This window comes from Lepisma saccharinum, chromosome 9, assembly GCF_977018435.1.
Source record: "Lepisma saccharinum chromosome 9, izLepSacc3.1, whole genome shotgun sequence".
Taxonomy (NCBI): domain Eukaryota; kingdom Metazoa; phylum Arthropoda; class Insecta; order Zygentoma; family Lepismatidae; genus Lepisma; species Lepisma saccharinum.
In genome coordinates, this window is record NC_139237.1 from 13,519,578 (window position 1) to 13,534,612 (window position 15,035).

Sequence of the window (15,035 nt, forward strand, 5' to 3'; positions counted from 1 at the left end):
TTGTTTTTAGCAATATCTGCATTCCTTTCACGAACCCCATTTATTATTTTTTTACCATCAGATACAGTCAAACATCTTCTGCACAACTTGAATATTGTATTGGATTTGTCTAGGTGTTTTCTGACTAAAGCTTCAAGATTATGTATCAAAGTGTAATGATATGTGCCATCCTTTTCAATTAGGAGCAGATCAATCAGGACAGCAGAATCATCATCAAGTGTTCTGATTCTGAGAGGTGCTATCAAGCAATTGCCACGGCCAGTAGAACAAATAAATACATTAATAAATAATTGTTTACCATTGATATCAAATTTATCAATATTCTGAACTGACATTGGATATTTTAAGCCCTCCATTTCTTCATCAAAATCATGTTCATGCTGTTTATAATAACTTATTCTCTCTGGATTATTTAAAACTGGATACAAAGCAGCTAAAATGCACCACAGAAAACATTTCTCATCATTATTTTCTATGTTAACCACAGCTTTTTTGTTTTTGATATTGTCAGGTAAAGACACATTTGTGGAACCTTGTAATGGGCTGAATTCAGAAATATTAATATGTAACTTGTGTGGAGTTCCGCATAGGCTCCATCCTGACTCTTTTGCAGCAAATTCAGAGTGTTTAATATTCAATTGATCTATCAAACTGCTTATTATTTTGTCTAAATTTGCATTTGAATAAACAGCTACAGTTTCTGTTATGTGGGGCTGTGTAAATTTTGTGCCATTCGGTTTCTTATATTGTGTAAACAATTTGAGGGACAGCTTATAAGAGCCATTTTGTGCATTTAGAATTGCCTGCACATCAGGATTTATACTGTTCAAAAAATTCTTAATACCACATTTTTGCTCTGATACAAACCGGTAATCCCTAAGTTGGCCAGCAAAACTGCTATGGATGGGTTCATAGCGTGGCTGCTTTGCCGGTCTAGCATTAACAGGTGTTTCAAACTTCCTTTTCAGACCAGATGTAGATGGCTGTGGGGGCAATGTTGATGGCTGTTCAGAACAGGTATCTATATGTTTATATGTGAAGTATTCCATGCTATATTTTCTATGGCATTTAGGGCATATTTTTGTGGGAGTTCTGCATTTGTCTGGATCACAATTCTTTTGGTGCCTAGCCCAATTAGGGCTGGATATATTCTTATTGCATTGATTACAATATTTGTGATTTGGCATTTTTGTTGTTGGTTTATTATATAAAATTTCTTGGTATTCTAATCAAAATTCTATGCTTAATACAAAATATCAGTTGGATTCAGCAGTGTGCTTTGTATATTTAGTGTGTGTGTGTGTGTATGTGTGTTAATATTTTTGGCTTTGGTATTTATATAAAAATTCTTGGGGTTCAAATCAAAACTCTATACTTAATAAAATTATGACAGGTTGTATAAAGCTGATTGCCTACATGCACAAATGTAGAATATGTACAGAAGCACTGCCCTAGCACAAATGCAAGTCTACACAGGCATGTCCTAGAAAAACAATAACCTAATACCATGCGTCATGTATAACAAATTGGGGCAGATATAAAACCTTTGTTCAATATATTACAAATATGTTTGATATGAATAATAAAAAAATCTGTATATTAAATCAAATAGATTTGTAATTCAATTTATATAAATTTGCAATATTTTTGTGTTTAAAAAAATATGAGGAGCACTGCAACAACATACCCTTACTCTACAACAACTCTCACAATACTGGCTGATATGTAATGCAAAATCTCTTTATATATAACCTAAGCACGGACCGCATTGAAAACATCTGAAACAATAAGCCAATCAGAATATAACACATCATCACATTATGTCATAACCAACCAATCAGAAAACAACACGTGCCTAATAATTTATTGCATAATATTGGGCAATAATTTGTTGCACAACATGATTCAATAGAAATAAACCAGAAATAAGCCACAAGTGGACCGGAAGTGGACCGGAAGTGGACCGGAAGTGAACCGGAAATGACCGGAAATGACCGGAAGTAAACCGGAAGTGGGCCGGAAGTGACTGGAAATGACCGAAAATGACCGGGAGTGGACCGGAAGTGTACCGGAAGTGACCGGAATGGGCCGGAAATGAACCGGAAGTAAATATGTGTGGGTGTGGGTGGGAGTGGGTGTATGTGGGTGGGTGTGGGTGGGTGTGGGTGTATGTGGGTGGCTCTTATGAGCATTTTGGCCTTATTTTAAGTGTAGCAAAAAATATCAAGAGGGGCATATTTTTGACAAGCTTATGGAGAACAATGTCACAGATGTGGCTTTTGTAAGTGTAGGCAAATCAATCTGAGGGGGCTCATCATTTCACGGGAAATTCCCGAGGGAATTTTTACAAAAAATCTTGGATTAGACAGAGTACCACACTTGAGCAATAAGCTCATATACACATCTTGAGTTAGTTTTAAGTGTAGCCAAATCTGCCTGAGGGGGGCTCATCATTTATCGCCCCAGTAATAGTACCAAACACACTACTAGAGCACACACAGAGAAATACAACGCCGTTGGTCTCATGCATCTACTGCACATAGGAACGAAGATATGGCCATGTGAAAATATGTAAACAAACTAACAAGTGGCCTACTTGACCGTCCGTACCACGGCATGTAAGACTTCTTAGGTGCCTGACAGAACTGCCTTTACGCAGAGCAAGTTTTGATAGCAGGTCCACAAGATCGTGTTAGTTCATAGCAAGCAGTCCTAGTGGTATGAGCGAAGATTATGGTGTTCACAAACATAGAAAAAGCGGACATGATCCTGATTTATGGGGAATGCCGAAAGAATGCCTCAGAAGCCTACCGTGTGTACGCAGAGAGATATCCGGACAGACGACAGCCATCTCGACGTCTGTTTGGTAAGTTATTTATTAAATTAAGATACACCGGAAGTGTAACACCACGAGCACGTGTGCGGAACAAGCCAACTACAGGTGAGGCAGGTGCAACAAATGTTCTCGCCGCTGTTGCTGTGAATCCTCACGTTAGCTCCCGTGAAATTGCCAGGGATGCTGGGATGAGTCAGCGAAGTGTATTGCACATTCTGCACACACACAAGTTTCACCCATATCATATCTCACTCCATCAGGAACTTTACGGGAATGATTTTGTGGACCGTGTTCGGTTTTGCACATGGTTGTTACGACACGACACACCCGATTTGTCACGTATCCTCTTCACTGACGAGGCAACTTTTACCAATCATGGAAATGTCAACCTAAGGAACAGGCACTATTGGACGGTGACAAATCCACATTGGCTTCGCCAAGTGGAACGCCAGCGCCCATGGAGTGTGAACGTGTGGTGTGGTATAGTGGGTGAACATCTCATTGGCCCTTTTTTATACAAGGGACACTGAATGCTGACCGATACATACAGTTTTTACAACATGAACTGCCTGTACTATTGGAGGACATACCACTTCAGACAAGGAGGGACATGTGGTACCAACATGGCGGGTGCCCAACTCACAGTGCAAGACGCGCTACAGCATGTGTGGAAAATACATTTCCAAATAGTTGGATTGGACGTGGAGGGCCTGTCAAATGGCAGGCTCGTTCCCCAGATTTGATACCGTTAGACTTTTTCCTGTGGGGAAAGCTGAAGGACATTGTCTACCGGGATGTGCCAACAACTCCAGAGGATATGCAACACCGCATTACTGCGGCCTGTAGGGACATTCCCTATGAGATGCTACATTCTGTGCAACGATCTTTGCGTGGGCGCCTCGTTGCCTGTATCGCAGCTGACGGCCACCAGTTTGAACACACACACTTTGACAGGTTTTCGCTTCTTACGCAGTGGTTCTTCGACATACTGTCATGGTAATTTTCATTATGCTGTAACACTGTCAAATACATGGTGCTGACGATGTCCACAGTATTTTATCTTCCTTTAACACGTTCTGTCTTCATCTTGTCCAATGGCTTCCGACATATCATACTTGTTCATGCCATGGTACTGACGGTCAAGTGGGCCACTTGTTAGTTTGTTTACATATTTTCACATGGCCATATCTTCGTTCCTATGTGCAGTAGATGCATGAGACCAACGGCGTTGTGTTTCCCTGCGTGTGCTCTTTTATATTATGCATGTTATTGTATATCGTTCCATTTAAAAAAAAATATGACTTTGCTCCAGATGCCCCATTTGTCGATATTTTTCGACCCACCCCATACCTCCGATTTACGAGTCCCATTTGATATTATTGTTTCCCGCAAACCTCACATCGCTACTGTTTCTGGTTTCTTCGCTATTTCAGGTGGTACTTTTAGGTGCCTCACGCGGTATATACAGGGTGTTTCTAAAGGTCGTTTACAACGCTTGGGAGGTGATTCCTCACACGAAAACAAGCAAAAAGTGTGAGTAACATTTTTACGACTGAGGCTTCGTTTCCGAGATAGGAGCCTCGCAAAAGGTGACAAAGTGAACGTCACACCTGACTGGGACGAATACTATAACAGATAGAGAGGCGGTTCCAAGGGAATCATAAAGGAATCGTATGTGCTCAGTCCGGAAGTCACTATGAAAAGTTCACTGCACGCATGCGCAATGGAGTCCTCAAAGGAATTGGGGATTTCCAGCAAGAACAATGCATGGAAAGTGTATGTAACGCATCAAGAAGGACCGTGACAATGAGAAAAGCGTTAGAGACAACACATCCCGACCTCAAACATCAAAACATGAGCACGGAACACATAATCCGAAAAGTTGAGCACGGTTGCATACCCCAGTTACACGCGAGGAATGAACGAATCATGTCATGTGGCATACGAGAGACACATCACTCCACCAGGAGGAGGGAAAGAAAAACACAATATCAGATGATTGCGACAACGTGTATTTTTAAACGCGACAACTACGTAATATCCCCACACACACACAAACAACAAATGCTACAATATCTTACGCACGGACAGTGCGTGTGACTGTACTCCAACTGAAGATGTCACTTTCACCACACAAAGGGGGTGGGGAGCAATACCAAGAGTGTTCGCGCGCGATCACTGTGACGTAAAAGAGACCAGTTTTGGAAGCGCTGCGCAAGCAAGTCTGGCTCTCGTAGTCTACGTTTGACCTTCATGGCTGCTGTACCCGCGAGAGGAGCTCGAAAGGTTGGTTCTCTCCGGCAGTCGTCCCAATCGTGTTGCAAGTGCTGGGATATGATCAGCAGTTCGCTCTAGGTTGTCATACGCATTGAAGAGTACTAGTATGTTGTATTTAAAGAAGTTGATGTGGTGGAGTGGGCAAGTCAAGTATCGCAACAATTGGTCTTTGGTGTTCGTACGGTGATACGGCCAATTTTTGCAGTGTGCCAGTGTTAAACAAAAACGATACTTTGCAGTTCCAGCTCCCTATTACATAGATGGCTGCGTATACGACCCAGCAGTTAGCAGACATGCATCTCATGTATGGGGAGGCACGTGCTAATAGCCGTGAGGGAAGTTGTCTTTATGGAGAACGCTTTCCACATAAACTTTTACCGTTTCACGCCTTCTTTCAGGTAGTGGACAGTCGACTGCGTGAAACAGGTCAGTCTTACCACCGCGGCAAGACGTTGGAAGACCCCGAAGTGTACGCACATATCAGTTTGCAGAAGATGTGTTAACAGCGGTCGCAGAACATCCTGGCACCAGTACGCGCGTGCTCGCTCGGGCACGAAACACGTGTCATGTGAATGTTTGGCGAGTGTTGTCAAAAGAAGGAATGCACCCTTTGAAACTGCAAAAAGTACAAGAACTGTTACCTCGTGACTTTCGACCTCGTATTGAGTTTTGCCAATGGTTGTTGAATCAGCTGGACACAAACCATCACTTCTTGGGAAAGGTATTGTGGGCAGATGAAGCCATTTTCACCAGGATGGATGTATTCAATAGTAGAAACAGTCATGTCTGAGACTTTGACAACCCACATGCACTTTTTGTGGCCCATCACCTGCACAGGTTTTCAGTGAATGTGTGGTGCGGGATAGTACATGATCATTTAATTGGACCATACATTCTCCCTGTTCGCCTGATTGATCGCACGTAGCATGCATTTCTTAGTGAGGTTCTGCCTGAACTGTTGGAGACCGTACCTTTGGCACTGCGGCAAGAAATGTGGTACTAACACGATGGGACAACAGCTCATATCGATCGTAATGTACGACATTTCCTGCATGACGTGTTTCGTAATAGGTTCAATGGTAGGGATGAACCTATGCCTTGGCCACAGAGGTTGCCAGATCTCAACCCTCTCGATTTGTTCTTCTGGGGAGATATGAAAACCCTCGTATGCGACACACCTGTCACATCAGCTGAGGACCTCGTTGCTCGCATCAACGTCGCCGCCGCGACGGTAGCATATACACCTAGCTTGTTTGCTCGTACTCGACAATCCTTGATTCGTCGCTGTCATCTCTGCGTAGAAGTGAACGGCAGACATTTTGAAAACCGTCTGTGATTATCGTTCTCGGCAAATCCCAGTGAGAACACTATTGGTATTGCTCCCCACCCCCTTTGTATGTTGAAAGTGACATCTTCAGTTGGTGTACAGTGAAACGCACACGCAAGACATTGTAGCATTTGTTGTTTGTTGTGTGTGTGTGGGGGGGGGGGGATTTACGCAGTTGTCGCGTGTAAAATTACACGTTGTCGCAATCATCTGATATTGTGTTTTTCTTTCCCTCCTCCTGGTGGAGTAATGTGTCTCTCGTATGCCACATGACATGATTCGTTCGTTCCTCTCGTGTAACTGGGGTATGCAACCGTGCTCAACTTTTCGGATTTTGTGTTCGGTGCTCATGTTTTGATGTTTGAGGTCGGGATGTGTTGTCTTGATCGCATTTCTCATTGTCACGGTCCTTCTTGCTGCGTTACATACCTTTTCCATGCATTGTTGTTGCTGGAAATCCCCAATTCCTTTGAGGACTCCATTGCGCATGCGTGCAGTGAACTTTTCATAGTGACTTCCGGACTGAGCACATACGATTCCTTTATGATTCCCTTGGAACCGCCTCTCTATCTGTTATAGTATTCGTCCCAGTCAGGTGTGACGTTCACTTTGTCACCTTTTGCGAGGCTCCTATCTCGGAAACGAAGCCTCAGTCGTAAAAATGGAACTTAGACTTTTTGCTTGTTTTCGTGTGAGGAATCACCTCCCAAGCGTTGTAAACGACCTTTAGAAACACCCTGTATATATATATATATATATATATATATATATATATATATATATATATATATGCATGCATCACGCATGAGTCCTTTTTATCCATGTTCCTCGTTTCTTTGGCAGTTGATTAACTTTTTGTTGCTATCCTCTGATACTGATAACATACTCCCTGACGGCGCAGTGGTAGCGTCGTGGAATTGCAATGGGTAACGGTTTGGATTCCCGGTAGAGGAACATTGTGGTTCAGATCCCACTTAAACTCTATTTCCAGTCCCGATTAGCTCTACTGTGCATAAAGTGGACTTAAAACACCTAGTTAATCAATCATTCGACCAATACTGCTCAGGTCTTGTGTGTACTAAATGTCCAGAATATAATTGGCCATGTGATGGTGGCGTTGAAAGCAAGACTTCAAAGATGAAAAATTGTGAGGTCAAATGAGTGACAGATCATATCATTCCCACCTCAAGTCTGGAAGTAGGATGTGGTCTACTGTAAAGTAGTTGGCACGAAGTCGGCACATTTTTCTTAGTCTTTGGCAAAGGTATTGCCAATCCTCAAGTATTTCGAAGCACGTGCTGAGTCTATGTGTCAAAGTATCACTTTGACTGCAAAATCTGCACTTTTCGTTCCCTTCCAATTGTAGCCGGAGCGCCATCTGTTTGTTCAAGACTTTGTAAGGCCTTCTTAGGCAACACATAAATCGTACAAGTGCAGGTATGTGTCCTGCCGAAACATTACGCCATGCGTTTGACCATTTTATAGTAGGGTGCATGGCTCGAATTCTTGGCATCACTAGTCGTCTTTGTAACTGCATTCGGTATATGAATTTTCCCATTAATTGTTTCACTATGTAATTGCTGGCATGCTATGAGTAAATACTTAAATAACACCATCGTTGTTTGAAAATAGTTGAGAGTTCTGGTTACTTTTAGCACTGAGACAGGGGCTAATAGTTTGACATCTCTTATGCAAGAATGGAGCACATGCTCTGTCAGGTTCTGTGTTGTACTAAGTAACTGTTTTATGTTTCGGTGTATTAGAAGTGACTGTGCTTTTTTGTCAACATTCATCAGGTTAAGTCCTCCAACTCGCTCAAGTAGGCACAGTGGCTCATACGCGACTCGTAATACATGTGCTTGCAAAATAAACTGTTGTTATACGACATATTTCAGCAGCTTTTTGTTTGGGGAGTTCTAAGACTTGCGCTACATACCTTACTTCAGACAAAAGAAACACATTAACGTAGGTTACTCTGGCTATTATTGACAATTCCCTTCGCCGATCTAGAAAGGTTGCATGTCGGAGACGTGTCACCACTTCATTATATGTTCTTACTTTGGTTTCTGTTAATGTGGTACAAAAAACTATTCCTAATATCGTCACGTTATTTAAGTTTGCATAGACAGAGGATTTATAACAATATGCTGGTTGCTTTCCCAGTTGTAGAATTTTCAATTTTTTATAATTCACAGTCACGCCCGTTATTTCTTGTGTTGCTTCAAGTATTTTTTGTACTGATTTCGGATCATGTTAATCTTGAAATATTATTGTCACATCGTCTGCATATGCGAGGATTCGATGTCTTTCGAATATAGTTCTATTTCTTTTACCTCATCCTCTAGCCAGTTTATGATAGGTGTTATAGCTAAACAAAATACGAGAAGTGAGAATGGTCATCCCTGTAGAAGGCCTCGTTGCAAAGGAAACGGTTTTGTCAAAGTTCCATTCAGATTAAGCTTTACTCTTGCTTGGAAATAAATACCTTGCATCGCCTCGATAATTTTGTCTCCTAGTCGAATTTTGCGTCATAATGCAAATAGATAATCATGTTTTATGGAATCAAATGCACTTGAAACATGTAATACTAATATTTGTGTTGTAGATTCCTTTTCATCTTGTGTTAAGGCTACTATTTCTCTCAAGGTATGTAGTTAATAATTCAAATATTCTTCCTTTGGTTCAAATACATGTTGTTGTTTTCCAATTATTTTATCTGTATATATCTGCAAACACCTGGTAAGATGGCGTGCGTAACTTGTATAGTCTTCACGTAACAGCGTTATTGGCCGGTAAGGTTGTGCAGATTGACAGCGGATAGGTTTCGGTACCAATACCATAACTCCTAACAAGCTTGAGGGACCCATCCGTTGAACCCGAAAAACGTCATTTACCCATCTTGTCACTACGTCCTTCATCAGGGACCAAAATATTTGAAATAGTTCCATGTGAAGGCCATCAATTCCACCCTCTTTATTATTTCTTCCTGTAATTACCGCTTGCTTTACTTCGTCCATTGTAAAGGGTTGATTCAGCATTTTGTTGTCTTCTTTGTTATCTTCGGAATGTAATTGGCGAGAGTCGATAGATCTGGTGGTTCTGTGGTAGAGATATTGGTATATCCGCTGAATTTGTATGTTTACATCCATTCTCATCTTCTATTTCTGTGATTAATTTCCATTGTTATCTTTGTAGCTCTTTTAACACGTGGGATAATTTTGGTAGTTCATAGGATCGAACGTAACTAATTGACTACGATAGTTGCATCCCTGTAAGTTTTGATTATACATCTTCAAGACAACAGTTTGCATTTTCCCGTATTCGGGAAATTGTGAGGAATCACTTTCTAATTTTTTAGCTAATTCATAATACAGCATAATAAAAATTATATTTCTTGTAGAAGTCAGCCATTTGTTGTTTACTGTATTGTTGACAAAAGTATTTTATGGACGGTTTGAGTAGAGTCCCACCACTGAATCAAATCTTTCTGACGCAAACTCATGGATTCCCATTTCTCCCACTGTTGTTCAAATTCCATACGGAATGTGGAATCTTGCAATAGTAGTATATTGAAACGCCAGTATCCTCGACCTTTGATAACGTGAGGTATATTTAACTGAATGCTCATGTTTACTCCAAGGTGATCACTAAAACATGTTGGTTGTACACTTATTCTTCTAGTATGTGAAAGTAAACAGCTGGTTACGTAAAATCGATCCAGTCTTCTTGCCGAATCTGTTATTATAATATATGTGCAGCCTGGATCGTGAGAGTGTTTTTTCTCCCATACATGACATAATTTAAACCCATTCACTAGAGCTTGCAAACTGTGGCAGGGATTAAATCCCGGGTTTTGGTCTTCATTTGGCTAAGTACAATTAAAGTAGCCCACACATAGCAAATGTTGTCGATTTCCCTCTAATGCTGTCGCTACAGTGGTATTAAAAAGTATGAGCGCCCCTTCCTTGCTGCAGTACCCGAAGGTGCATATATATTACATATCCACACCGATCCCATAAACACACAGGTAATCGTCCCTGATGGATGGATACCTTAGAGACAGGGAGAGTTTCCTTAACAATTATTGCCGTCCCTGTGAATTGAGGGTTACTATTATTATACACTACATAGTCTATTCCTACCTCAAGGTTTTCTATATCGACTTCCTCTTTACATACGATAGTAGATAATATTGATTCCTTCACCGGAATCATGGTACGAGCGTCGATTAATATTTTGGCCTATTTTGGCTTAAATTGACCAAAATTATGCTATATTTTTATATCTTCTGTTGGATTTTAGCTAGTTTATAAGTGTAACAAATTTACCGATCATTGTACGAAAATTATTCAAAGAATATTAATCCAAGTGCCAAGCTGGTCTGGAATGCCCTGACCCCTGTTAATTGGTTGTGTGTGTGTGTATAATATTTCCCTACTCCCTCTCTCAGATTTTTAAAATCGGATTTTGTATTTGTAAGTGAATGTTTCGAGAATTAAGCTGGCTCGGGAAAATCCTGAGAAATTTAGCTGCTTCTGGAATATCCAGTCAGTAACTCCAGTGGGAATTCCGAGAAATGAAGCTAGATCGGGAATGCCCTGGCCCCTGTTAATTGGTTATGTTTGCATATAATATTAGAATAGCCCCTACCCCCTCTCTCAGATTCTCAGAATAGGAATTTACACTTGTAAGTAAAATTCGGGATTTTCTCGAGAATTAAGCTGGCAGAGACACTCCATATATCGAGTAGCTAAAACTGGGTTAATCGATTGCTTAATACAGTGGTTGCGTGCTCTCAAAGGCCAGCAGAGTAGTTAATATATTAATATGACTTATATGCTATTGTATAAATATTAGATAGGGATATCTGTCACAGTGATTATTTGCCCTCAGGAAAAGCCGTAATTATCTACATTTGTCTCTCTGTTCTGACATGTCGTGTTTAAGTTGGAGAAAACATTAACAAATGATAATTGTGTTTCGATATTGCTTGGAGATTGTTGGGTTTATGTATTGTCTTGCAAAACCTAGCTACTGTGTGGGTCACGGTATCGACCGGTTGATTAATGTCGCATTGCAGAAGAATTGTACTCGATTAGTGAATAGTATGAAGAGGGGGTTAGCAATCGTACAAGTTTTTCGTGCTCCCACAATATTTTGTCATAGGTTTTTACCCTTGTCCCGAAGTTACCAGTAGTTGAGATGTTAATTTTGTTAATTTTTGGCTATCCAGATGAACCCCAAGTTTTACAGATGAATTGCAGCTACCTCATAGCCTACAGTTGCTGTTTTGATGCCATTTGCCTCCCTCTCCTAGTGTGCATTTTTGTAATAGTGTGTCATATTGTGTCATCTTGTGTTATATTACATCCTAGTGCGCCAAAAATGTGTTTCGGTGTGTTCACTTATTTTATTGTTTGTTATATTGCGTCATCTTTTGTTGATTGATTGATTTGTTGTTTAAGTCCACTTTATGCACAGGAAGGCTAATCGGGGCTGGACCTACAGTTAAAAATTGGAGCCGAACCTTAATGCCATGGCATGGTATCGAACCCGGGACCCCTTGATTACCAGTGCAACGATGCTAACACTATGCCATCGGGGAGGCCGCCATCTTGTGTTATATTCGATCTTAGTAGGTTACAATGTGTCATGGTGCGTTATGATATATTGTATGGTATATATTTGGAGAAGACGATGCAATAAAGACTCTGTTGTCTAAGCACATACAGGGTTTGTCAAAATTATTGGCCTTCAGTAAATATTATGCTAGTGTCGTCTAGTAAATTAAAACTCCTAGTTTTGATTCTCAGATACCCTGTACTTAAATTGTTTACATACAGCAGTGTTGTGGCCAAGCAAATTAATAGATTTTTGGATAACTAAAATTGTTCTGTGACTCTTCCATTTTACACATCATAAACAAAAGTTTTCTCTGCAATAAGAATAACACTACATAAAGTGTTGTCGGGCAGAGGCTCATGGAATTCATATACAATTTTGATATTTGTTCTGTCATTATCCACAACTTGTTTTCTTTTTGATGTGTTGATGACAAACATTGGCTTTATGGAGACCAATGCTTCATTATCTGTCCATGGTGTTTCCATAACTGTTTGATGTTTTTCCCGTTATTGCCACTTTGTTCACCAATGTTTTTTTTTTTTTGAAGATCAAAAACCATCATGAAGAAACCTTTTTTGAACTTGATGAAATGAAGGCAACATCTGCCTATTCCGTTTAAGTTAATAAATTTATCATTTCATATGACAAAACAGATTACTTGCGAGGGGTGTAAGGGGTACCTTCCACGTAGGCGCCCAAAAGTCAACCTCACTTCCACGTAGTGCACCCTGGACTAAAGACTAACGAGGCTCTGGCGACTGGCACCATGGCCAGTATAATTTTGTTTGTGTTGTCCTGTGTTTTGTCCTTATTTGTGCTGAGTGTTCTTTGCAGCCTCGACTTTTAACAACAGTCAGAACATTTTAATCTTTTATGATTTTAATTAAGCAACGTTAGAGTTGTTACGTGTAACGGTAAGGGGCTGGACCCCGTATAGTGTGACGGGTGCAAAATAGCCGTAGTGCTGACGCACCCAAAAATTTTAAAACCAAACCAAACCAAACCAAGATTACTTGCGAATTCCATAATACAAGACATTAAATTCCCATAAAGTGTTTTCTCTATTTGCTACATTCAAGTGATTCGTTCCATCCTAACCCAATTTTTTAACATATTTTATAAGTACTACTGTATTTCTTCAGAGTTCTATTTCAACTTGTTTGTAATTGTTTTATTTTTGGAGGTTAATACCATGCTTTTAATGTGTGGAAAATTTTCAAGGAAATTTAAATTGGCCACTGTAAGTTACTATATGTGTATTTAAAATGTGATTTTATACTTTCCTTATTCTCTTTGACGTCTTATGCTTTTATAGAGCTTTAACTCTGGAGGACTTCTGCACATTATCAAATTATGCAAAGCATATTAATTGCCAATGTCTCAATAAATGCATGTACATGTATAACAAAGTGTATGTTTATTATTCCTTTCATTTGTTGGGTTGAGTTGGTGTTTTAAGTCCACTTTATGCACAGTAAGGCTAATCGGGACTGGACCTACAGTTTAAAGTGGGATCCGAACCACTTGTGCCTCCACCGGGTATCGAACCCGGGACCCCTTGATTACAAGGCGGCGACGCTACCACTGCGCCATCGGGGAGGCCCTTTCTTTGTTATTTGCAGTAGTATGTAATGTTTTACCTTTCTACAGTACTATTAATAATTCATAAACTGCAATTAATTTATTGTAAAAATTGTTATTTTCATCTGGTATGTTTCTGAGCATTCCAGGAGAAATTGAACATGTCACAATAGTGAGTCCTGGTTTGTTTGATGGATTTTCATTAACTATTATACAGTTACATTGAATACAGTGGAAATTAATTGGTCTAGTATTTTAAGGATTATTTTAGTCGTTTATTCTACATTCCATGTATATTTAATGTTAATAATATAATTTACATTCTCAACAGCAATACGATGTTCGAAATGAATGAACGTGCTAAAGTTTTAGGGTGTTTCGGAATGTATGACCATTTTGTACCCTTAAAAGTATACCAGGAAAAATCGTCTTGTTTCAAACCTTGCCTTAAAGTTAAAAAAAGGAATGTAAGGAGTCTCTTGAGAAAGATTACAAATGCAATCTTGTAAAGGGACCACCAGGGGACTTGCACAGTATATTAAAACGGTAAGAAGACAGTAGAACTTCCACACAGAGAGGGATATGTCACATGTGGCTTTTCAATGGTATGAAATATCCCTAAATTTACAAACTACCTGTTGGTATATTTGTCATCGGCTACAAAGTTGTGCATTTCTAGTGTGTCAGTTAACTTTTTTATCTATAAAATTCATTCATGCAATATTTATACTTAATATATTAATTCCGCCATGTTGAAAACGGTATTAAATATATGCATGTACCAAATACTTCTTTGTGCAGTATAAGTAATGGGATATGTACGATAATTAATTGTATTTAGTGTGTGTGCTCTTGATGATGCATACTCCATGACTGCATTGGTTTGTATTTTAAGACATTAATATTTCCTAGTCCAGATTTTTGTGTAATGCCATATGATGAAATTGTAGTTCAGTATGTAGAGTGCTTCCAATAAGTAACTTCGAACAAAGCTCACTTGTGTTACATACTCTTACTCCTAATCTAGATTATAAAATTCAGGATATTTCACAAATACTACATGAATAAGCATGCAGTCATTTGTTAATAATGTATCTTGCCATCCACATGTTTTTAGGAATGGGTTGAAATTACTCATATGCAAACCAGAAAAGTGATATTGTATAAAACTTCGAGACAATGTGACTTCTTTATAGGCATTCTAGGTTAACTTGTGTAAGACGTGACCGTTCCCTACTCTATTTTCCATAACTATTCATTACCATCATCAATCTAGTTTTTACAGAGAAATAGACTGATAGTTTTTAAAATACAATTAATACCAGCAATAATTCTGGTTGATAACTTCTCCAATGTGCTGAGTCAGTCATAACTATTACTTTATTGTAT

At 39.6% G+C, this 15,035-nt stretch overlaps 1 protein-coding gene across 1 annotated transcript in view; it reads left to right on the forward strand.

Annotated features, from left to right (window-relative positions):
• Positions 1 to 979: 979 nt before the first annotated feature.
• The window catches only part of LOC145992336 (uncharacterized), a 52,816-nt gene continuing 38,760 nt past the window's right edge, over positions 980 to 15,035 (forward strand). Inside the window, exon 1 of the mRNA XM_083128718.1 lies at positions 980 to 1,017. Within this exon, the coding sequence (XP_082984844.1) occupies positions 980 to 1,017 (38 nt within the window). The remainder of the gene's footprint in view (positions 1,018 to 15,035) is intronic.